The following is a 26,112-nucleotide window of genomic DNA, read 5'->3' as shown; positions in this document are numbered from 1 at the left end:
CAGCCGGCAGGGGCGGGGCGCGGCGGGGGGGCGGCGTACGGCGGCGGGGCCGGGAGCGCGGCGGGCCAGCTGTGCGGGCGGGCCGGGGCGAGGGAGGAGCGGGGTCCTCGGCGGGCCCGGGTGAGGTCACTCTTTGTGGCGGTGGTTGGCAAGATGGCGCCGGTGCTGGTGGAGAAGAAGCTGCTGGGGCCGGACGGGCCCGGCGGCGCCGACCTCACCAGCGAGGAGGAGGAAGGGCAGAACCTGTGGTGAGCCGGCCGGGCCGGGGAGACGCGCTTTCCGCGCCGTGGCGGTCGGGGCTCCGGGCTGGGCGGCCGCTGCCGGGCATCCCGCGTCTGTCACGGCAGAGCAGCCCGCCTTGCGGGGCCGCCTCGGCTCACCTGCGGCTGGGGGGACAGCCGCGGGCCTCGGCCGGGCCGGGGCCGAGCGAGCACCCCGCTCCGACGGGGTAGGGCCGCGGGGCGGCCGCGCTCGGGCCTCGCTGACGGGAGCGGGGAGCGGGCGGGGCGCGGCGCGGGCAGTGCCGGCCCGCAGGGAGCCCTGCAGCCGGGGTTGAGGCCGCGTCACTGCGAGGAGACGGAGGAGTGCGGAGCCGGAGCGGCTCTTACCGCGCGGGAGCCGGCGGGATGGGGATGGGGGCTGCGGCGTTGTTTTCGGGCACTTACCTCTTGAAAACAACGGATGAAAAATGTGTGAGTGAAATATAGTAATGGATTGTGGGAAGAGTTAGTCATCAATTGGAAAGTAATGCATTGCAGTGACGTGACTGCTGCTAAGAGAGAGAGAGAACTTCACTGCATGTGCTCTAGGGATTGTAAAAGCTCTCCTCGCAAAGGTGACTTATTTCTGGAGACATTAGAAAGAGAGATGAGCTGAAATTCTTACCTGTGTCATACCTGGTTTGTAAACAGGATGAGTGTACCCCAGCCCATGTGGGTCTGTGGAGCTCAGGGTGCTGTCAGGGCTGTGTGTCCCTGCTGTTGGCCTGACCGTGCCTTCTGCCTTCCCAGGTCATCGATACTGAGCGAGGTTTCCACCCGGTCGAGATCTAAACTGCCCTCTGGCAAAAATATCCTTGTTTTTGGTAAGTAGCAGGTGCAGGAACGTGGCCCGTCTGCTTTCTGTAGAGGCAAAGCACGTTGGGAACAATGATGTGAACACACTGACGCATCAGTTGGATAAAATTAGCTCCTGTAATGTGAACCATGGTATTCTTTTCTCCAGGCTGGCAGTTTTACTTTCTTTTTGGTTTATGCTGTTAGACTTATAGTGTATATTTAGATAAATGGGAGCTGATAGACAGTGGAGTGCTTCTTTCTTATCGTTGTGGTATAAACCATTGGATTCAGCTAGAGGAAAACCCAGCAGGTATAGGCCAAAAATGCACAAGAAGGCTTCTAGTTTCCAGGCGTGTTTCTAAATTCTGTTCAAGTTAATTCTGAAATTGTCTTTTTCTTTCCTGTAAAAACTTACTGGCAGGTGATGATGGCTCAGGTAAAACCACGCTTATGGCTAAAATACAGGGAGCAGAACATGGCAAAAAAGGAAGAGGACTGGAATACTTATATCTAAATATTCACGATGAAGACAGAGATGGTAAGGTCATCTTGTATATAATCTGTTTATGTAATTAAGTAGCTGATGTGTTTTTATGTAACTCTGGCTTCAACTTTGGGTTACACCCAAGTAGCTGTTTCCAGTGTTGTTGTGTATGGTTTGTAAGGTACATTGATTTATTAAGCGAAGGGCATTTTGTGTTCAGATTTGGTCTGCTTTTTTCCTGTTTGATAGCTTCACCTGTGAATGATGTAGAAGTGCATTTGACCTACTGATGTAGCTCAGGATCCGATTAATTTCAGGGTAGATAAGTATTGAGTTACAAGCAGATATATTGTCATTTGGTAGAACTGCCTTACAGCGACAGAAAGCTGCTGACACATCGTCAGTATTTAAGATGGATTTCAGATCAAAATTGAACATGCATTTTGGGGTTTAAGGTTTTCTTGGTTTCTTGAGCAGCGTGTGGAATTTGGTGAACTGTAGCTGGGCTGTTCTGTTAGAGCTGAATAAATAAAGATCAGAGCATGAAGTCAGAATTAGTATTTCTGTTGTTCATCTTGCAGCTTTTCTTGCTGTCCTTTTTTGTTGTGATGATGATAGCTCCTTTTTCTTAGTGTTTGGGAAGCAAGAGGCTGGTCTAATGGTGAGAATGCCACTAATCTCATTTCATCTATTCTGCTGAAGGTTAGGAGACAGGAAGAGGTGAAGAGTGAGCGCGTTATCCTTGCTCCTAAATCTGCCTGTGTCACTTGAGCAAGCTACTGAATCTCTGTGTTAGTTTTCCTCCCGTAAAACTGGGAATAGATGTCTTCCTGTTCATGACCTGAGTTTACAGCTGGGAAGAAGGAAGCAGTGATGGTGGTTTAACTGTGTTCCTGAAAAAAAGATGAACTGGGGAGATCCTTTTGTGGCATTTTGGGGATGGAAATGTACTGAAGGTTTGCATGAGTTATTAAGTACCGTATGTGTCTGGTTGTTATGGAGATCGGTCTTGTGCTCATGTGGTAATAAACTGTCTTTAGATACTGGGTTCAGCACAGTTAATGTATGAGCACACTGCCTGTGTCATCAGTGGGTGCCTAATCTTACAGTTGCTAAAAATGTTCTGTGGTGTAATTTTCGGTGTTGAGGCCATTCCTTACTGCTTGAGGTTCTTCCCATATATGCTTTCTCACTGTGTATCATCTTCAGTACTGCGTAAATACACCAGAGTGAAGGAACCCTGGGGCTGTGGAGATACTGTGTGATACCAAGCTTAGGGCAGCTACAAAGGAGATGGTGTTATAAGCAGACATATGTTAGATGTGATGTTCTTAATGGTGGTATTAAGCCTCAAGTACTTTCCTACTCAGGAAATGTTTTGGGGCTATTCCTGAGTATCTGAAAGTGATAAGTATCTGTGGTGGTTCAGAGAGACTTGTGGTGAGAACTATGGCAGTGGTGTAGCAGGAAAATATAAGACCTTTTTGACTAGCTGACTCAGCTGGATAATTCAGGTCTTCATGCATCCCTTTAATAGATGTGTTAGGATCTAATAATATCTGTGTCTTTCCTTTTTGTCTTGTTAGCGTCATCAGCAAGCTAAATAAATAGCAAAGTGGGTCAGGACCTCGTAACAGATGAAGTTAACACTCTGGTTTCTCCCGTACATGCTTTGTTTTTTGTTTGTTTTTTGTTTTTAACTCTTTGCCTGCTTTAGGTGTGTATGCATTTGGATACAGTTTTGGGAACAAAACCTTTATAACTGTCCCACAGATCTTGGAAGCCATGAAGAAACAGGAGATAGGTGGTCAAAGCTTACTGCTGTATACTCATTTTTGAGGGTATCTGCTTTTTGTTGTACTCTGGTTTACTTAAGACTAGCAAACCATATGGATTTATGGGGTGTCAGGTCAACATTGTTAACTGAACCTCTATGTTAGGGTGAAGAAGGTCTTGTCAGCTTCTTTCCCAGGTGCTGGGAGACTTCTTTTCTGTAAGCCCATTTTTTTTTCTTTTCGTGAGAGTTTATTATTTCCATGAAAAATATTTTCATCACAGTGCAGAGTCATTATCTGCTTCCTACCTCCCTTTGCAGATCTTAAGGAAATCTTCTGTGTTGTTTCTTATTTCCCCTTCCACTCCCTTTCCTGTCTTACTTCTTAAGGGCTGTTTGTGTCTGACTCCACTTATGTTTGAAGGAGTCACTGCTTGTTGGGTGACCCCGAGTGCACGATTTAGTTTACTGTTGTCTGTTCACCTGAGAAAAGTTACTCAGATGCATATGAGTTTTTTGAGCACCTCTGTGCTTAATATAGGTGCCCACTGACTTGTTTGTTTTTGTTGTTGCTGCCCGTTTCTTGGCAGTGGTGGATACCTAACTTGGGTGACGCAATGCATGTCACTGCTGGCTGGGATCTGTTTCTGTCAGGCACTTGATGGTTGATGTAACACGTGCTGCTTTGATCTCTAGGCCTTGGAATAACTTAGAGTTTCAGTACTGGATCTCTTCTACCTGAAAAATCTCCTCAGGGTACTATCCCAAATTCTGCCTATGCTAAGGCATGAGCCAGCAGTACTGAGAGGGAGAGAGAGAATTCTCCTAAGGTACAGTATCCTTCGAGCACATGGCTTCTATGTACATGGAACCTCAGTTCTGGATGAAAGTACTTACAGCTCTAACTGTAGAGTTATCTCAGCATACTTAATGGCCTTGGAGCTCAGGCCCTAGAATTCTGTTAGTGGCATTTCCCAGGGTTGTAAGTTTGAACTTTTTGCCTTTGTGTTGAGCAGGTGTCTTTGTGTCTGTGCTAGTCTGTTTGCTTTTGAGAGCTGTCTTAATTGGTAGGATGTAGATGGGGGGATCTGCATAATATTATTACAAGATTTATTTCTGGAGTAGATTTTGGAGTCTCATAGAGTGACAGGTTACAGTTAAAGAAGGAGTGTGCAGCAGGTCAGTGAAATAAACTACATCAGCTGCTCAGGTGGCTGGCTTTGTAGCAGTGCTGTATGGGTTAGCAGGCAATTATAAATACCATGGAGATCTTTCAATTGGTCTTCTTCAGATTACCCCTGCAATACAGTTGGCTCTGGCTGTGCCAAACATGCAGGTGAGATGCAGTCATTCATACTTGTAAGAACATCAGGTAGTCTTTTTGTGCCTCAGGTTTGGACTGGCCTCAGTCTTATCATGTACATATTCCAGTTGAACAGGTTATTCCAGCGAGAGCCAAGGGCTGCTGATACACTGGATTCTAATGGGAAGTTTTTTTTGTCAACATCTTTAAACTAATTCTATCAAAAGTGATTTTCTTGTTTTCTTCCACCTATGGCTTGAATAAAGGATATCGAATTAGCACTGATACATATTGAATAAAGGAAATGTCATTGCACTTCACAGGATCAGCCTTCTAAAGTAAAATTCATCAAAGATGGAAAACCCTTCTTGGGGCTTAAGGATAAAGTATTGGTGGGATTTGGAGATGTAATCTTAGCAGTGGTTGTAATAGTCTTTAGTTAGTAACACCTGTTACTCCAGCAGGATCTAGTAATTATTTGCTCTGTGTTGGCATCGTGTATCGTAGCCACGATGAAAGGTCCAGTTAACATTCACATCGTATGACTAATAGGGAGCTTGACGTGGTGCTGACAAAGTTGAATTTGCCTTCTAATCCTTGCCAAACTGCGAACAAGCAGTGCTGTAGCTTTCGGTGTGTTTTGTATTCATAGTAATTGAAAATCCCAAACTATACCTGGTGGTTGTGTTTTTACTGTGAGAAGAGGAAAACCTTTCACTTCTTATTTTCATATGGTGTTATCTTTTAATTAAAAAAAAAAGTCAGGTAAGCACCACAGTTATGTTCCACTTATGTGAGGGTTCGGCTTCCAGTCTTGGCAGATTGGTTTCATCTGAGTGACAGTTCCACTGCGCATTCTGGATTCAGAATGCGTTCGAGGTATTAAGTACAAACTAAACCCTTACGTAGGACAAAGGTGTTTAGTAAACAAGATCTTTCCAGCCTTTAGTTATTGGCTTACAAAATTGGCTGCGAATCAGTGAATTGTTTGTTGAATTTTGTTACCTGCTAAGATGTGAAAGGCCTTTTTGTGATTGAAACAGTCACCACAGGAGAAAATATCAAAATGCTGATGAGGGTTGTAACTTTTTATAGCTTATAGGCAGATTTCAGTTAGTTTTCTAACAGTCTCATGGTTGCTTGGAGGAGGCATTGTGCTGTTAGCTGTGTCTGAAGAACCTCTGACTCATAGAAACCCCCTGCAGTTGTTATCAACTGGTAGGTTTCTACCTCTGGGAATGTGCAAAGGTGTGGATGGGATGAAAGAATCCTGTGCAGAGGTTTTGTGTGCGGCTGTATTTGTGATCACATTATTTGCCAAACTTCTACCAGACTTTTCCTCAGTCCCTGGAGGCCTTCCAGTAGCTTTTGATTCATCGTCCAATACTGTGACAGTTGTTTGTGATATCAGGGATTGTGGGGGAGGAAAGGGACAAGTAATTGATGAATGGTGTATTTCTTAAATATGCACCAATTATTTTAACTGTTCACTGCAAAAGATAGTTCTGAAGTGCCCAGTTGGCAGTAAGAGCTTTTAATTAACTGAGAAGCATAACTGTTGTCCTTTGTGATGACTGAATGCCCTGTGATACCCTTAGCAGTACCTAAGCAGGAGGATTATAGAGATGCAGAAGAAAGACTGTCTGTGTACAGCATCTTGATGTAATCTGTCTGTAGTTTGGACTGTTCCGTAATGTTATTCAAGGCCTAATTAGCAGGGGATGTATGTATATCTCTGTGCTCGTTTCTCATTCCAATTTCTTCAGTCAAATTTTTGCCATTTTCTAGAGCCAACATTTTTTGATCCTTTTTCTTGAAGTTGTGACAGCCACAGAGGCTGGATTTATTTTGTGCAGCTGAAAGATTTGGAACACATGTCAAGGAAACGCAGGGACAACTGATCTTAAAGCTCAGCAGCAGATTTGAAAATCTGTGCTCTGCATGGATTGGCTTGCAGGCAGGGTACGTGTATTTCATAACTCACTTCTCATCTGTAATGCTTGTGGAGACCCACTGTTCCCTCTGGACATCTGGAACAGAATGGGGAACACTACAGAGAGAGACTACAAAGAGTCTCCTAGGTACAGTAAAGGGACTTGAGTCTTTTCCGGTGGAGGTTTCTGAGGATAACGTGATTTGGTGAGACTTGGTTGTCCGGAGTGCCTGATGCATCACTCCTGGATGATGCTGCATTTTCACTCTCCTGTGTTCTTGGCAGAGTTCATGTCTGAAGAGAATGCTTGCTGCCTGGTAGGATGTTTCCCCTTGCATTTCAACAGAAGTTGTTTGATCACTATATAGGCACGATGAGGAGAAACACAAAAACCAAAATGCCAAATCTTTCATCCTGTACTAATTCTATGAGGAGACTGTAAGTAGAAGGCAATGTTAAGTCACTGTGAATTAAGAGCAGATAGCTTTAAAGTTTCGTAGGCTTTACATTTGTCCTGCGTTTGGCTCCTCCTACTCCTGTGCTAGAGACCTAAGCTGCTTACTGCTTGTATCTCATTTGCAGCTTAGTTCTGTTGTGAGATGTCTTGGTTTGTTTAAGCAGAGTCTGAGGGACACTTAAGGCTTTCTGATGGAATGCAGCTGTGCACACCCCCCTTGGAACTTGGCATTACTTGTGTGTTAGATGGGTGCTTGATTTACTTGCCATATACTTATCTCAAATTGAGATAGAAATGCCATGCGATATCTAAAAGCTCTTGTGTCACCTGTCAATAATGAAAGCCAAGGAACTGATATTACATGTTAAACAAAATGATTCTGAATCAAGAACAGACCTGTTTGAATGGAGGTGTCTACCAATTGATTTAGGCATTTGTATGTTCACCTGTGTTAAGCTGACAAGATCTGCTGGTAGCTGGGCTCTGCTCTTTCCCTTAATGCTGAAGAAGTTCTCTGTTTACTCCTAGGCTAGCAAAGCAGCAGGCTGACATCCTTTGAACTGCAACTGTGCTTTTTCTTTTCAGATCATACTCGCTGTAATGTTTGGATTCTGGATGGAGACTTATACAATAAAGGGCTGCTGAAGTTTGCCATTTCTGCAGAATCCCTGCAGGACACCATTGTAGTCTTCGTTGCGGACATGTCTAGACCTTGGACTGTTATGGAGTCTTTACAGAAATGGGCCAGTGTCTTGCAAGAACATATTGATAAGCTGAAAATTCCACCAGAAGAAATGAGAGATATGGAACAGAAGTGTAAGTCTTTGTGCATCCCTATGTGATTGCTTTATTGCTTAACCTGTCTCTTGTTGCTTTCTTTGGTAACGATTAATTTCTTCCGGTTAGTGTTTTGAGAATGCTTTGAATAGCAGCTGCTTTGAAGTTATGATCATAACACTGATTCAAATGGACTGTTAGGCTTTAAAAGATCTCTTGCAAAATTTCAGGTGAATTGTCTAAATTCTTTGCAATCAGGAGATTCTTATAATTGTTGGTTGGTTTTTTGGTTTTTTTTAGGACCATTTCTTAAAAAGTCAACCACACGGAATCGTGTTTTTAAAAACACTGTCAGAATTCCGTAGCAAAGAGCTGTCTGCTTTCCTGTGCTATCCAAGGCCGGTTCCATTCCCTACTGTGTACGTTCCCAATATATTTCTTTGCCCTTGCTTTTCATGAGCCTCAGACCATGGCTCTGGTACGTCTCACTCTGGCTGTTCTTACCCTGTGACTTTAGGAATGTTGTATAAATTAGTTTCTTCCCTGGTGTAACTGTGGCAGGAAGGAATTTGGCACTGGCAAGCAGTCCCTGCTGCAGCACTGCTTCCTGCAGCTTCTTTTCTTCTAATATAATTTGGAGAGTTTTTAAAGACTTTTTTTCTGTCCTCAAATTGAATTGCTTCAAGATAAATTCCTTCAGTGGGAAAGATCTTAGCAACGTGCTCCTTTTCAGCTGAAGTACAGACGGATACTGATCCTGGGTGGGCGCTGCTTTCTGTTGGTGGTGGTTTGTTTTTTGCAGGACTGGTTGCTGGCTGCTCTGGTGTGTTTACACCTTGGCAAATTCTGTCTCGTGGCTTCCTTAAGTTCACTTTAGAGAGCAGCGTAATCTGTTTGGCATGTGGGCATTCAGATGTATTTCTATAGCTGATTCCCTTCCTGAATGTTAAATACTGCTTTCCCAATAGGCCTGTGCCTAACTGTGCTGGTTAAAGTATATGCTTGCTGATTGGAGCCATCTGTGATGTGAACATCAGATTATATTAAAAAATACTATGGGGAAGAGCATGATTTTTGAGGAGCAGTAGATGGAAAAGCAGTTTGATTTCAAAATACTGCCTTTAACCTGATTTGCATTTTCGGAAGTGCACTGAATTCTGTGGCAGTCAAAATATACATGGAGTTCTGTGTGCTGCTAAAGCTGACTTTTGAACAGGAGAAGTGTATTCAGCCTTCACTGAGAGCGCACTGTGTGGAGGAGTCAGTAACAGTCATGGCACAGCTTTAGCACTGAATGTCAGGAACCGAGATGTTCCAGGAGTTCTGCCATGGACAGTTACAAATGGAAGCACCTCAGAAATCGTGGCATGTCTTGATTTTTGATAGAAGGGAGGGAAAAGGAAAATGTGTGAGCTGCCTGTTTGACACGGTTATGGGGCTCTGCTGCCATCGTGTGGGTGAGCGGTGAACTTGCAAGTAAAATGGGGCCATCTGTCTTCTCTGCAGAGCATCCTTCCTGCTGCTTCTCTCAGTCACTGTGTAGGATAGTTGTCTGCTCTCGTACGTGACTTTTAAGATCCTGTAGACTGTCCCTGAGGCCTAATTACTACTCAAAACTTTGGTTACCATAACAGCCAAGTGTGCCCAAGAAATGGATATTATAGTATTTTGCAGCATAACTACTTCAGAAATAAAAAGCGTGTGTGCCTGAACTGTGCTTCGTGGCTATGGTCCCCCAGAAAGGCTGTGCCTGCAAAGTTCTCCTTGCTGAAGTTCTGCACGTGCTTCCTGAGATAAGCTGCTGCTCAGAAAGTGCAGAACTCTGTGCGGCAGTAGCAGGTATGAAAAAAAGTGGGATGATAAAGTGCGTCTGTAGAGAAATGCAGCATCCTTGTATAATGGCTGTTATGGAGCTTTTAGAACCAAATACATGAAGGACAGTAACGTACCAGAAAATTAAGTCATGTCCCCTGTTGAAGCTGAAGTGGTTTGAGGTTCTCTGCCTTTTTTGTGTCAAACATAGAGCTACATGTGTTTTTAAGGTAAAAAAAATGTAAAAAGGTAAAAAAAATAAATGACCAGAGTGCACAAAAAAAGCCAAACGCTGCCTGAGTTGTTGGTGTAGTGCAGTGATAGCAGGGAGCGGGCGGGCTCTGAATGCTTTGTGGTATTTTTCTTGCTCTGCTGCTCAGTGCTGTTGTGTTCTGCCCACTTACTGAAGCTGGTGTGTTTTGTCTGTAAGGACTGCTGGTTGCTTTCTGGGTGCTGCGTCCCATCGGTTGCTCTGTGACAGGAGCAGCGCCTGCTCTTACTGGTAACTAACAGTGATTCTTTGTAAATAATCAGCACTGTAGGAAGAGAATTGTTCTATTAATTGGAAACTTGGATTCACTTGCTGTGTCAAATACCCATGTAATCCATTAAATACAAGTAAAATCTTCTTACCTGGATAAGCCACAGGTTTGATGGACAAATGAGCACACTGTAGTGGATGCTTGATTTCTTAATTTGAATTTTTATTTTTGAATTGCCTATTATTGACTGCTGGTGGTTTCCAGGTCTGCCAGGCAGCTCACTGCACTCCCATCCTGTCTGCTACGTAGCAGCTGTCATTTTTCTGCCTTCTGTTGTATGTGCACTTTCTTATGGAAATAAATGGAAGCAAAAATGTTTTTTTATCATTCATTAAAGCAAAAAAGGGCGAATTAATGGCTGTACCTTACAGAATGTCATTCCTTAATGTGGATTGTGTGGCCGGGAATATACTAATAGCTTGCTTTAAGGAGGAGAGGAAATGCAGGTTCCTGCAAGCTGTTTGGGTGCACGATGAACTGCAGGTCCAATAGGAGCTTGAGAGCAGAGATGAAGTGGGAAAGCAATGGATAAGCATGGAATTTCTGTATGACAAGGAAACACCTGGAACAGAAATTAGCGTATGTTCCTTATGTTTCTCCTAGCAGTTGTTCACAAGAGCAGTCGTTGCACTTGTGGTGCAGGTTTACTTTGAAATTCTGCATGGAACTTGGAGTTGAAGGGGAGTCTTGACAAACTGCTCCAGCACCCACCAGCTGGTGCTTACATGGCTCAGAGCAGCTGGATGCAGGAGCATGTGCTTCTGTGCTTAAAGTCCAATTGTTGGGATTTCTCAGTACAACTTTCAGCTGCTTTTATCCATAATTACTAATTCAGCAATACCTTTGCGAACTGAAACTGTGAGTTCTATGGCAATTCTCAGTACTAGCCCTGCGTTAATAGCAGGCTGCGTGCAGGGCTGACAGTGGACAGCAGCAGTGGGTTGTGCAGTGCTTGCTCCATGGCAAAGGTTTTCTCCCTGGTGCGTGGATCAGCCAGAGTGAGACGCAGCTCGTTGTGTGCAGGGTACAATGGTAGTTCTGTGTCCAGCTGCTGGATGTCAGGCAGTGCTGATGGAGGGCATCTCCCTGAAAATGCTTTGGCTTCTTCTCCAGCAGAAGGCACTGCCTGCCCAGCTTTAGAGGATACCAGATTCTTTACTAAAAAAAGGAATTCCTTGTTTCCAGTGAGAGTCTTGAGTTGGTGATTGAAACTCTGTAGTGATCCATGTTTATGTATTTATTTCTATAACTGCTCTGAATTGGAGCTCTTGTTTTTTATGAGAAAGACACGTGTTTGTTTCTAATGAAGATTGCTGTTTGTGCAGCTTTGGGCAGAATTGTTTCTGATTTGTCCTTTCTTCCACATCTCATTCTGCCACAGAAGTATTTCCTATGTAGACAAGGTACAGTGACTTCATTTTTGCAGGCTTTGTATTACAAACTTTGCTGAGTTTTTACCACTTCCTAAACCTCAGAGGTATCAGATGGCCCCGTCACGTGGCTGCGTGTTCCGAACAACAGGCTCTTTGTGAATGTGCTGGCAGTTCAGCCTTGCGGAAGAGCTTTCCTTACTGTATGTACAGTCTGCTCTCACCGTGGATCTGAGGACGTGTGTGTAATAAGGGCACCTTCATGGGAGCACGTGGTGGAGCTGAGGGGCAGTTGGCGTGGGGTGGGCAGTGGGCTGTGGCACACAAGGAGTTGCCACCCAGTTTTGTAAAGCAACGCGTGGGTCCCACTTTGCTTCCCAAATGGTGCTAATACTGTTTTTTAGACGCTTCAGTGTTTGATGGTGTTCAGTATCAGTGGAACCCTCAGCTCTGCCATAAAATGGAAAGACAGAACACATCTCACTTTTTCCAGGCTGTGCTGTAGTTTAGCAGAATATAGTTGAATCTCTTTTGGTAACATCTAGATGTCCTTGAGTCGGTATTTATGCAGTGTGTGTTTATGTTCCTGGCATTTGACTCCTGTAACAGAAATTTAGAGTAACAGAAACTTAAATGATGGTCTGTAAGGTTAGTATTGTATGATTAGCTGTTTCAACATAGTATTTTTGGTGTCCATTTACATTCTTACCATGTTTTTGTTGCAAAACCAGATAGAAATTGTGCTGAATGTAGACGAGGCTGTGAAACTAAATGTACATTTTCTGTTGGCAGCTCCACTGTAATGAAATGAGTTGAGCTGAGGAATATGCATTTGTGTAACCTGTGTTGCTGGTTTGTAATATCTGCAAATTGTACTTGATTTGGTTGCTGTAAATTTTGGGGTAGTTGTGTTTGAAGAAGCAGCAAGGCTTGAAGTTGCATCGTGTTCATGTGGAACTCTCATTTTAAAGAGAAACATTAAAAAAATAAAGGAGATTTCAAGTTAGTGATTAAGAAAAATATTTTAGCTCCCGTTGCCTCTTGTCTAAAAATAACAGCTCATTCCTTTGTTTTGTCTCATGAATATCTCTACTCTCATAGTTATAAAGGAGTTTCAAGAGTATGTAGAACCTGAAGAAGGCTACCAGGGATCACCCCAGAGAAGAGGCCCTTCTTCGGGACAAGAGGATGAAAGTGTTTCTTTGCCACTTGGAGACAACGTGCTGACACACAACCTTGGTATTCCTGTGCTGGTAGTCTGTACAAAAGTGAGTTTCTAGTCTGTTTGCTACTGTGGAAGCATCTAATTACTGTTAGAATGTGTGTATTATACAGCTGTGCACAGTTTATTTTGGATGAATAATAAAGAGATTTATTTTGTAATACTAAGGAAAAGGTGGAGGTGTGCTGGGATTAAATGACTGATTTTCTTCCGATATTGTCTTTGTCCCATTCTTCCAGTGCGATGCAGTGAGCGTACTAGAGAAGGAGCACGATTACAGAGAGGAGCACTTCGACTTCATTCAGTCCCACATTCGTAGATTCTGCTTACAGTGTATCCTTTCCTGCTCTGTAGAGATTTTATAAAATCTGGAAGCAAGAAAATAATGTTTTCATTTTGAATTATGCATGAAGTTAATCTGAGGAATTGCACTTTGAAGTTGTATTTCGCTGTTTATTACGTAGCATTTCTTGTTTTGAAGGTATTTAATAATGCATACAGCGTGCAGATTTTCAAAGTTAGGTGACTGGGAGGCACTTAACTTTTGAATGTTAGTGAGTGTATCATGAGTCTTCTCTTGGTGTCCTTCCTTTCTCTCCCCAAATGCTGAGTGGTGACAGTTTTTGTCTTTAATTACTTCTCAGACATGGGTCTAATAGATAGGCGACCGTTACACTCCTGTTTTGAAACTACTAATATAATTTTAAAACTATATCCTATGTATTTTTCCTTAAATAAGTGATCAGATGGAGCTGCCTTGATTTATACATCAGTTAAGGAGGAAAAGAACCTTGATCTGTTGTATAAGTACATTGTACATAAAACGTACGGTTTTCAGTTTACCACACCTGCCTTAGTGGTAGAAAAGGATGCAGTTTTTATGTAAGTCAATTGTACAAAACAATGTGGAAGCATATTGCTTCCATTAAATGCGACACCTTATGTAGACAAAGATGGTCTACGTGAATTAATTTATTGTATTATGTTCTTAAGTTGGAAATGGAATGTAAAATACTACAATAAATTTAACTTAGAAAAAAGGGAAAGAACACTGTCTTTAAATAAATACTTTAAGCAAGTGTTTTTTTCTTCTAATGAAAAGATGACATATTACAAAACTAGTTATTGAAAATAGTATTTAAAGAAACAAATGAGACTCGAGGTGTTGCTGTCTTTGATCATTTTCCATACCTATGAAATATTCTTAGACATCTCACTATATGTTCTAAGTCTTGTTTTTAAACAAAAATGACTCTAATTAAGTCTTTTGAGGGACTTCAGCATAAACCTGTTGTGTTTCCAGCAAATTGGAAACATCTTTTAAAAGTGCCGCTTTTGAAGAGCTTTGATTTTTGTGACTTTAGGTAAAAGATACCTGGAGGATACCGGCTGGCTCTGGGAAGAACAATATGTACTTGAGTGCCTGGTGTCATTTTTATGGAACAGGCGGTAATTTCTGTGGCTCAAAAGACAAAACTTTCCTTCGATTCTTTTCACAGACCTGCTGGTTGGGACAATGAAAAGAAAATTGCCATTTTACACGAAAACTTCACAACAGTGAAACCAGATGATGCGTATGAGGACTTCATTGCAAAACCTCCTGTACGAAAGGTAAGAAGAGGTAAACTCTTTCCCCTCTGTTAAATAAGTACAGTTTGCTTGAATGGTTGCTAACAGCAATGTTGAAAATCTTCAATTCTAAATACTTCTTTCTGTATCCAAATGCATGAACCATCAGGCATTTATTTTCCACTAATTTAAGATACTAAAACAAAGAAATCATTCACCCTAGTGAATCAAAGGCAGTCCAGAATCATCCATTTCATGTGAACCTTTTGGGAAGCGTAGTGCAAAAATGCCTTTTGAAAACAGTGTGCTATTCTGTGAGTTCAGCAATTTCACAAGAGGCTGTTACATAAAAACAGACATTGGTAAAGAAGAAAGTGTATTACTGTATCACTGACGTTAGTGCTAACCCTTCTTGCAATTGCATCAGCTGTTAAAATTGCTTAAGGGTCAGTGTAATGGTTTTGGGAGCTGTGGGATTGAATTTGAGCTTTTACAGAATAAGATAATAAAACAGGTATTTGAAAGATGAGATTGAAAACTATCTTAAAAAGACAAGTATGACGACTTATCAGGTACTATTCTGTTGAGGGGAATTTCCACAGGCTGGTTTCCTTGCTAGGCTACTTTATTCACATAAAATATTTTTTAATCACAGCTTCTTCCATATTTCTTCTCTTATGTGTGAAAGAAGTTAAATTACTTTAAGTAACAGTGCTAAACTTCTGTCTTCTTTTCTTTGCTGTTGACCACCAAGCCAAAAAAGAGTTGAAGTCATTTTCTATTTTTAATTAAGTATTTTTTTTCAACAGTTAGTCCATGATAAAGAGCTGGCAGCAGAAGATGAGCAAGTATTTCTTATGAAACAACAGGTAAGAAAAACAGTCTTACTGTATAAGACTTCACTTTAAGCTCTCCATTGTTATTTGCCTTCAGTTTTCCATTCCTCATTTGCTTTACAAGATAATGACTTCTCAGCTTTGCAGTTTCAAATGTAATTGTGAGCTAAGACTTGCATGGATTTTTATGCATACAAGTAGAGATTATGGCCACTTGTCTTGGTAAATTGAAAGGAAAATATGCTGAAAACAAAACCAAAATATATTCTAAAGGGGAAGAATAAGATTGCTTGAAGTTTCACAACATACGTAGGTCGATCTGTACAAGTGTGAGTACATTGCTGTTTTCTTACACCTGGAGGCTTGAAAGACTTCAAGGTGTCAAATTTAGTCATGCTGTGTCTTATTTTCCTTTGTTAATAGAACTGCTCTGTTATTTAAAAGAAAACTGATAGTACTTTTCTATGTAGTTGATTGTGTCATAAAGGTTATAGAGACTTGAGTGTCTGTGATTCTGATCTGTGGTTCTGAAATGTTTGTGTAAGACAAAGGACTGAAGGAAATGTATTTGTTTTAGCCGTCTCCTAGTGGGAAAGTTTGGAAGTATATAAATATTGAAGAAGAATCTATAAATAGCAGAAAAGTGAATGATTAGATAAACTAATAGGTAGTGAACTTCACTGTGTTTTATTGGAATATATTTAACATTCTTAATATGCTTTTTTTGCAGTCATTCCTTGCCAAACAGCCAGCAACGCCTACAAGAGCATCAGTAAGTAGATCCAAGAGAAGAGTAGGAGGTGTTTTGTTTCTTTCTAGGGAAAAGAGAGAGATGCTAAGCTGTAGAGGTTCATGTTATAAATGTGAAGTATATAATCTTTTCAAACTTCAGAAAATTACAGAATATTTGATAATATTTTAATATTACTTAAAAATGAATTCATTCTCAATGGCTGTGGAAACAGAAATATCTGATGATTATTGAACTGAAAATTCATGCACTGATTCATTCTTTCTCTTAGTAGAGGCACAGACCCAAAATAACCCATGTTGATTTTATTTAGTTATTCCACCTGGTGTATAGAATGCAGTGCCAATATGAAAGTTAATTTTTTTTATGTTGCATTTATGTAACCGATTCATTTAATTTGTTCTCTGATCTGTGTGACACTGATTTCTTTTTATTTTTTTATTTTTTTTAAGGAATCTCCTGCAAGAGGACCTGCAGGATCCCCAAGAACTCAAGGCAGAGCCGGTCCCGCCAATGTACCCAGTGCCTCACCAATAACATCAGTTAAGAAACCAGATCCAAATATCAAAAGTATGAATTAGCATCTTACTATGTTTTGTGTGTTGTTTCTCTTAGAAAAAAATATTCCTAAAAAAGAAAGATCTTGGAATTTATCCACTAGTAGTTTAGTGTTAGTTTAATAACAAGAATGAATTTATGGCATAAATCCAGGTTTTTTTTTTGTTTGTTTGATATTGTCATTCGTGTGACTTGAAGTAGAGTTCTGTACAGCCAAGCAGCTAGGTTTAGTTGAAAGACATTGATCCTTTATGTTGCCTAAGAGTGTTTTTTGTGCATTGGTTGGATTATTAGAGTGGAGACTGGTTTAAAGTCCTCACAGTTTTATACTTAAAATAATTAATTCTGGAATCCCCAGTTAAACTTTTACTTCTACTAAATCCCCTTAAGACTGTAATTTTCTATTGGAGGTGGGGCTGGATAAGGCCCTGGGCAACCTGATGGAGTTGTGGCGTACATTGCAGGGGAGCTGGACTAGATGGCCTTAGGAGGTCCCTTCCAATTCTAAGGATTCTATGATCCTATTCTATGATTGTTTTCTAAATTTGAGGTTTATTTCCTTGGTTTGTAAGTATTATGGGAAAAAATAAGTTCACCGGCAGTAACTACTATCTAAATATACAACTATGTTTTGTCTTTTTTGTTTGTGTATTTGTTTTGTTCAGATAATGCTGCAAGTGAAGGTGTCTTGGCTAGTTTCTTTAACAGTCTCTTGAACAAAAAGACTGGCTCTCCTGGGAGTCCTGGTGCTGGAGGAGTGCAAAGTACAGCCAAGAAATCAGGTATTGGGGTTGTTACTGCTTATTTGAAATATTTTATTTGACCTGCGTTGGCCTGAGTGCTTGTATCTTTTAAGCTGGTGAGTGAAGTGGCAGATCATGACAGATGACGCAGTGCCAAAATGTGCGCTTGAAGTTCTCTTAAAGAGCTCTATTATTGCAACTTTGTGACTCAGGGCTTCTGTTAAACTTATTATAACTCAGTTCTCTGAGTGAAATTGTGCTGCAAGGATGTAAATAACATTTGATTCTTGACTGTGTTCAGAATGTACTAATCTTTTACATTAGAGTTCCTTTTCTTCTTAACACTTGACTACTACTCAACAGAAGAGCATTTCACTGGGTTTAGAATGTAGTTTCCTGTTGAACTATTGAAATCTCTTTGTCACTCAAATTAAAATGTGCTGTGTGTTACAGCAGCTTGAAGTTATAATTATTTTATTATTTTATTGTGACTCAACACAACTGATAACTGATCTAGTGGATTTGTTTTGTGTATATGCCTGTGACTTCGTTGTATGAGATATTTACTAATAAGCAATTACAGTATTTTAGATGAAAATGAAACAAACCAGTAGAATAGTATCTGTACAGAACTGAGTGTTGTAAAGTGCATGATTGTTCCAGTCAATCTTAGAAATTCACTTCTTTGCTGATTGCTTTACTGTTCATTTTCAGTTTTGGCATTCCCATCACACTGTATGCTCAAGAGCCTTCCTTACTTCCAGAATTATTTCACTGCTGAATTATTGCTAGATACTCTACTTCTAATCCCAGATATATGAATTCATGTCTAATTTAATGACTCAACCCACAGTTTCTGATAATGCTTAGAGGAGAGTGTAAGGCCCAAACATTCCGAACTGGAGATGCAAAAGAGGTTTGATGCCAAACAGTGATGATGTAGCTATTAAAAGAATAGTTGGAGTGTGTATTTGAACTGAAACTACTTCTAGAGAATTAAAATAAGGTGTGTATGTTTAGTTATTTATTAACTTACAGGGAAGAGATTCACAAGGCACTTCATACACTGTAATCTCCAAAATGGTTAGAATTTGACTTCTGGAAAGCCAGTATTTTGTAGGTCTGTTTTTATTATTATTATTTTTTTTAATGTTTTTTTTCTCCAACATTTGCTCTTAATTCTGCAAATCTCCTAATTTGATCTCTTTATTGAATTTATTTATTATTTAAGTAAAAATAAAAGGGAATTTGTATTATATAGCCCCATTTCATTTACATTAGATAATATTATCTACATTACAAAACATTAAGTTCTGTCCTAAAATACAGTGTCCTCTCCCATTAAACACTGCTTCACCCAGTTCAGCGTTGTGCGATTACTTACTTCAATGTCAACTTATCTGTTTTTACAGAAATAAGACTAGAAATAGTTTTTAGAGGGTATTTCATTCCTGTTCTTTATACAAAGTGGATTCAGTTTCGGGGTCCCTGAGTGATGTTTGAAAAAACAAGCAAACAACAACAAAAAATAAAACACATGAAAACCAACCAAACCAAAGACACTTGAGACAGATGCAGCGTCATCTCTCTGGGAGGTCTATTCCAGAGCTTAATTTCTTAATTTTTTTCTGTTGTATAGTCAGTATATCGCTATTCCAGAAGTATTTGCCTTTTTCAGGAGAGACAGAGTATATCCTCTCTTTCTTCCAAGCAGTCTTCTGCATATTTAAACACTACTGGCCCTTTTCCTGTGACTCTTGTCCAAACAGCAAAAATACACTTGTCAGCCTTTTCCTCAAAAGGTGTATTATGGCTCTGATAATTCTGACTGTTACACTATGTACTTTTGTCTGTCTGTACAAGTGACATTTTCTTTTGGTGCTCAGATGTGAATGCAGTATTCAGACAAAGCTTTGTCAGCTTTAAGTAGAAATTACTCAATCTGTGTTACGTTGTGTTCCTGTTTATCCATCACAACTGATGCCAGGGTTGTATTTTTTGGCTATACGATATTGATCAACCTTTGTTAGAGCAATGCAGACAGTATAATGCAATTGCTGCATCCTAATAGGATATTTTCTAGTCTTTATTTAATTATCTGAATATTTACAAAGGCAGTATTTTATTATTCTTTTGCATTCTGTTTTTTTGACAGTTTATGTAAATAACTTTTTATTTCTAATTCTGTTGATGAGAATCCTGTGTAGTTTCTTTCAGAATGCTAGCCTGCACATCGGGTAACTTCAACAGTTGGTCAGAGTAGATTGCTGTTCTTAAATATGGACTAGTAGTGTGAATAATTGAAGGGTAATTTTATGAATTACAGTTTATTTTATGTTTTAAATTGAGACTGTTTTTTCTAGTTTATACAAAGGTTATGTGAGATGTGATATCGAACGCTTCTCCCTTCTCCACAGGACCTGTTATCCTATCATAGAAAGAAATTTGGTTGGCTTGGCACAGCTTATTGGTAACAGATCCATGCTATCGTACTGCTAGGCTGTTTGTAAACATCTAAACCATCATTGCACTCTATGGACAAATACTAGAGTAAAAACTAACTAGTTTTAATGAGCTTTACTCTCCTCTTTTAGTCTTCTAGAACATAATGTGCCTTCAGGATTTCTCAGAGATGACTAATGGATAGTTTTATGTTTTGTTGTTTTTTTTTGGTCAGCATTAACTTCTAATTTAAATGGATTATTTTTCTCATGAAACATCTAGAGACAGCAGTCACACATCCTTTCTTAACTCTTTTTGTTTCATTAGACTAAATTAGATGAGTTCTTTCTAGCCTTCTGATAAAAACTGAGCTCTGTTTTCTCTGCTAGTTTCTTCTTCATTACTTGCCATCATTGGCTTATCTTTTCTTGAACATGAGTGATTAGAATTGTGTGCAGCACTCCAGATACATCTCATTGTAGTGCCTGCAACAGCATTTCTCTTTCTTTGGTGGAAGTCCCTCTCCTGAGTGATCACAAGATTGCAGTTGGCTTTTCTTGGCTGCATCAAGTTGGTAGCTCACACTCGTCCCCTCACTTTTGGAACAGACCTGTCGGCTTTCAGTCACAAGAGAATATGCCTGTTCCTTGTGAGATGATGTTCTCACATCTTATACTCAACCAGTATATGACTAAACTTTGCTGAGAAGGTAAGAAGGACTCTTAACACCGATGTCTGAAAAGCTCTTGTTGAGTTTATAAAGGCAGCTGATTAATTGTTCCTTTGTGGAAGGGGTGAGGAGAGTATCTTAAAATGACTTGTGGGGTTAGGAAGACTGAATTAAGGCAGCCTCTTCCATGTGAAATAGTACTAAAATAATATTTGTTAGGATTTTAAGTATCTAATCTGAACTATTTTAAGAGCCCTGAGTCTTCAGAAGATTGCCATTAAAAATATTTCTATTTTAAGAGATTGTCTGTTTCTCCCACAGTTGTAAATATCCTGTGGTTGAAACTGAGATATTGTTAAAGGTTGAGAGAGACATTATGGATTTCTACATACTGATCAGCCTGGTTGATTGGTTTGTCCTCTGTCTTATTTGAGAGAATAACGTGGGTAGATATTCACCTTATTCATTCCTAGGCTGTGCAGTTTTTCTCCTATCCTATTTGCTTTAATGTTGCTGGTCTATCTTTTTCCGTCTGTAGACCTTGACTCTTCAGAAAGCATCAAATGATGGTTTCTGTGATGAACATTTTATTTCCTTGTGCATCTATAGATACGAAACATTTCAGTATTTCATTCCTGTTCACAAGATACTTTCAGTTTCTAAGGTTTGATTTCACCCTTCCAGATGAAGAACTGGAGTTCCCAGCTCTCATTAATCTGGAAAGAAGGAGGCATATAATTGGATAGCACACATTTTATTGGCTAAGGCTGCTACTATTGTTGACTATATTCTTGTAAACTGAAAGCAAATATCAATGTAGTTTATGATGGAGGGGAATATTAGATTTTCTTAATAATAGCTCCTTTTTTCTTCTCATTCGAAAGGTGATCATCTCTGACACTGTTAATGGGCAGTGTGCAAAACTACATATCGTTCAGTAGTTTGGCAGTGTTTTTCATGTGTGATGTGAGGTAGTTGCAGGAGACAACTGTAATGATACGGTTCATTTGTTGTATAAAAAAAAAGCCATGGTTTATGTTTAAACCTACTTTTGCTCGAGTGGTTTGTATTTATTTAAATCAGAGTGCTCTTAGTCTACACGGGAAATTTTTTGTATTGGAAATTGGAAATTTATTTCTTTTTTTTTTACTTTTTAATTTCTTTAAATACTGATGTGCTGAATAGATGCTATTAAGAATACTGTGGCTTATGATCAGCATTTAAATCTAAAACCTGTGCAGTGATTAAAAGTAGCCTTTTAACTTAGTCTTTGTACTTTGGAAAAAAAACCCACTTAAATCTTCAGCAGTCAAATCTTGCCTTCCTAATGTTTTCAGCATGTACCCTGGAAAAAATCCACCTAATATTTCACACACATTTGAACTGGAAAACAGATGCTTGTTAAATTCTTTGGCTGTGTAAGGAAGCTGCACATGGTTATATAATCTATTTTTTTGTCTAAAAATACAGGTTTTTAATCTTAAATGCTTGTACGCTGCGAGCTTTAGAATATATTGTTCCAATTTTAATGATTAATTCATCTGTGGGTTTATAATTTTCAGAATGAGGGAATTAAACTGTAGTTTAGTGGGAGAATTGTTAAAAGGTTTTGAGTCTAATATAAAAATGTATGATATGCTGTTCCATGAAATACTTCAGTGTGTCTGTTTTCAATTGAAGAAGTCCTTTGAAATGATGGCTCTGAGATATTAAATGAATACGCAGTTCATGTCCCCCTTTTTAAGGGAAGCATTATCTGCAGACATGAAAGAGTTTTGTTTAGTATTAAAACGCATCGGGAATAAGTGTGACCAAACAAATGTGATTTTTCAAGCAGGTGTCCTTCATACTTGGGAGAGCTTGTGGCTGAAGACTCCTTGCTATACATACTAATGATAGAATTGTGTACAGTTAATTTTTATAGAAAATTCTAAATGTGGTTGTTTTTAAGATACCAGTTGCTTTAGTGTTATGTTGCAGATACTTTCATGCTTCGTATTTGGTCTAATTCAGCATTTTGACTTTTTGCGTTGAATCAAATCTTAGGTCAGTCTTTATGTAGGTGTTACCTTGTATTTAGTCAAGGCCCCTATATTCTTGGGAAGGTGGTGAAATAAGAAGCAATTAAATAATTGATGTAAAAAATGATCTTATGAATGCATGTGCTCGTCAGTTAAAATATTTTCTGGAAGGTAGATTGCTTTAACCTTGTCCTTTTTCTTTTTAGGACAAAAAACAGTTTTGACTAATGTTCAAGAGGAATTGGATAGGATGACTCGCAAGCCAGACTCTATGGTAACAACAAGCTCTCCTCCAACAGAGAATGAAGCTTGATAGTGCTTAAAAATGCATAAATAAATGACCAAATAACTATGTATATTGATCTGATAAGACCAGGAATTTTCTGCTGTGGCAGATGCTATCAGTTTTCTTGGGGCAGGGGAAATGAGCTTACTATGTCATTGCCTTGTCCCAGTAAAAAGTGCACATTCAGGAAGTTTGCATATAAAATCCCTCTGTATAAGATAACCATTTAGAGTTTATATAGGGCAATTCTTTTGGTTTTCGAGGTAAGCAGGTGCAGCTGCATTTCCTGTTGTGAAGAGCACAGAGAAGCAAGATGCAGAATTGTTACTAAAATACTGCTTCTGACTGCACGTAAGGCAAGAAAGAAATGAAATCCTCTACCAGAATTACGGGAATTGGCCACTTGTATGTTTGCAAATGTGTTAAGTACTTGGAAAGGTGGTGGTGATGTGACAGAGCATTAATTAGGTGAAAGAAGCCTAGGTAGGGGATGGAGCCCTAAAAGGGAAGCAGATTTGAGTCAGTAAGAAACAAGAACGTTGGATTGACTGGAGAGGAGCAATGTTGTTAAATCCTGTGTTTCACATAGGGTAAATAATCACTGTTTTAAAAAAGACTACTTTATATTGGAGAATTCCAGGCCAAACACTACGCATCATGGGAATTTATTCTTGTTATAAATCTTGTTTTAGTTTAGGAAAAAAAAAAGTCTCAGAGTGTGGATGCCCTTTCTGGTGTAGCTGACAAAGGGAGAAACTTAAACTTGTTTAGATCCAAGTGCCTGGCACAGCGTGTGATGTGTCTTTAGAAGGTGCTTGAATTTATCGTGCACTGTAGTACAAACAGTCACTGTTTGTTTGTTTGTTTTTGTTTTTTTAAATCCATAGTATGGCAATTTGTATTTAATTTTAAGTCCTGTTCCCTGATAGCTTCTGCCTTTTTTTATGCCGAGAGGCTAGCCTATGAAGAATGGTCGGTGACGTATCATTTTCCCATAATGAAATGCGCTACAGAACACTCAGCATTTTTTTCTTACTTTTTGTAACTAAATATGAGCTACCAAGTGAAAACTGACTCCTGCCTTACACCTGTGGAAGTTTGTAAAAAGCTTTCAAGGCCCTTTTTCCAACCGCATCTGCTGCAGGTGCAGCCAACTCCACTTCTGAAGGTAACCTAAAAAGCACGAATGTGTACGCAAAGAACATAGTCAATAACTTGTTTTGTACTATTATTTTTTTAATGTAGCATTTCATTTGGAAAGATGGGTTATGGTTGTCCCCGTTGCTGTGACGGAGCTCTGTCCACGGTCACATAAAACCATCCTTCTGTAAAAACAAAACTGCTATGGTTACTGAAATGGCACTTTTGATTTTATATGCGGTATGCTTGTTTTACATGTACACACTACCCGAAATGAAAATATGCCAAGCATATTCTGTGCTCTTAAAGCTGAAGGGAAAAACCACAATTTGAATTACGCGGGGTTTACTTTCTGTTGGTGTAAACTTGTTGTACTAAATCTGATGTCTGGGTATAACCTCCCTAATACATACTGTTACTTAAATATACAGAATTAGATTGACCACTAACACAGTACTGGATGTTAACTTCAAATCCTACGTAACATCAAGAGGCTGTTCTTCATGTAAGTCTGTCTAAACATTATCTAGGAAGCTAAGAGTATTTACTTGCCTCTTTGACAACCGTTAATATGAGCATGTTAATTGTGCCAGTTTTGTTGAAAATATTTTTTTAAAACTTTTTAAAATAAAAGGTATGGCCTAAAGTTACACAGTTATCTAGATAACAGACTAAGACTGTGGATGGCTGATGGGTATGTAGATGTACTTCCTGGTGTAATGGGTGCCAGTTGCAAGTTGCCACACCAGAAGTAATTACACTCTGTCTGTCTGACACTGAGAATTGAGACTGGAGACTGAAACATCAAAGGCATGACAGGAAAATTGGAAAAGTGTGTGATTGTAATGGGATAGAGCTTGGGAACCTCAGTCCAAAACTGCGTTTTTGCCATCTAACCCGATAAGCACTTTCTCTAGCAATATGGCTAAAACTTACAACTGAAATGCTTCCCAGTTTTACGAAAGTGTTAAATGTACTAAAATTGATCAAAACTGATAACGTATAGTAACTTAATAGCTTTGCAGAAAGATGCTTCTGACAAAACAGAAACGGATTTCCAGTTTCTAATTGCAAGTGAATGCTCCTAGTTTATCAGAAGAGTTGTAAGTAATGTAGCATCCTGTGGCTGCCGAAGTCTGCCAGCTTTGGTGGGCTGCACAGTTGTTCTTCTGGTGTCTTCAAGCATTGGAACCAAAGGCCAATTGCAAACAGCCTTTACATTTTCAAGTGAAACTTCATTTTATTTGCAGATACACTTGTATGGTAGACTGTTTAAACTATTATATGACTGTATTTATGTGCATTACGGTGACTGCATCTACTATTCATGTTTAAGAAAACAAAAAAAGGAATTATTCAACTTGAAGCAAATATAAAAGTTTAAAGATTGGCCCTCCGTAAAAATGCTGTGGTTATGCTGCTTGATTTTAAGTTTGCACTTTTTTTTATTGGCATTTAAAAAAAAAAAAAAAAAACTGTTTAAACTGAATTTCGTATTTTATTTAATTTAACTGCATTGAAAGTGACTGCTCTGTACATCATGAACTTAACAATATACATGCTGTAAATGAAAGTTCACTGTCCTGTATACTAAGGGGTTTTTTTGTTTGTTTCTTTGGGGGGAGGGAGGAAGGTGGAGCAGGGTGGGGTGGCGGTTGTTTATTTTGTTTGTTTTTTTTCCAACTTACAATTTGGACTGCAAATGTATGAGACAAACCTTAGTCCAGTTGTATGGCTTTAACCAGGTGCAGTATGCAGTCATGTGGGATCTTGCTTTCTAGTGCTGGCAAAATAAGGACATCTTTAGTTACTGGCTTCAATAAACACGAATCCAGACTGCTCTATGCTGTGATTTATTTTAATTTTTATTTTCATTTTTAAGATCATCCCTCTAGAGCTGTTTCTGTGCGAGCAGAACATCATTGAGTTCAGTGAACAGGAGAATTAAGTCGGCTCATACTGTTGTTACAGGGTGGAAAGCTAGCTGCTTGGATGGTGTAAATAATGGACTGCTAATAACAGAGCTATGTTTTTTTCTCTTTGGTAAGTGCAACAGCTTTTTCTTAGTAAGCACAGAAAGAACAGATCAATTTAACTAGATTTTTTCTTATTTACCTGTTACTTGAGCTGGCTGCCTTCCTGTTCCCCTACATGGCCTGAAGTTCTACTTCATTGACATTTGTGAGTCATTTCTGTTACAGAAGCCAGCTGAGCTTCTGATTTCTGAAATACATTTTTTGGGTAGAAGTGAATCTTTATGAGGCTGTGAAGCAATTTTAACTGTGGAGTTACAATAGTGCTTCTTCTTTAAATGAGTTCATTAATATACAGTAAAGTATTACTTTTGGTAAAATGCAAAACATT

The 26,112-nt window shown here is 39.5% G+C and overlaps 1 protein-coding gene across 1 annotated transcript; it reads left to right on the top strand.

Annotated features, from left to right (window-relative positions):
• The first annotated feature begins 42 nt into the window (after positions 1 to 42).
• DYNC1LI2 (dynein cytoplasmic 1 light intermediate chain 2) lies at positions 43 to 25,590 on the top strand. Its single transcript, XM_072346346.1, has 13 exons — positions 43 to 248; positions 1,011 to 1,084; positions 1,480 to 1,596; positions 7,595 to 7,825; positions 12,612 to 12,778; positions 12,972 to 13,065; positions 13,479 to 13,614; positions 14,232 to 14,343; positions 15,111 to 15,170; positions 15,868 to 15,909; positions 16,341 to 16,458; positions 17,112 to 17,228; positions 22,529 to 25,590. The coding sequence occupies exons 1-13, from the start codon at positions 154 to 156 to the stop codon at positions 22,633 to 22,635; spliced, it is 1,470 nt and encodes a 489-aa protein (XP_072202447.1). The 5' UTR covers positions 43 to 153; the 3' UTR covers positions 22,636 to 25,590.
• The last annotated feature ends 522 nt before the right edge of the window (positions 25,591 to 26,112 follow it).

This window comes from Excalfactoria chinensis, chromosome 11, assembly GCF_039878825.1.
Source record: "Excalfactoria chinensis isolate bCotChi1 chromosome 11, bCotChi1.hap2, whole genome shotgun sequence".
Lineage (NCBI taxonomy): Eukaryota > Metazoa > Chordata > Aves > Galliformes > Phasianidae > Excalfactoria > Excalfactoria chinensis.
This window is presented reverse-complemented; position numbering and strand designations above follow the sequence as displayed.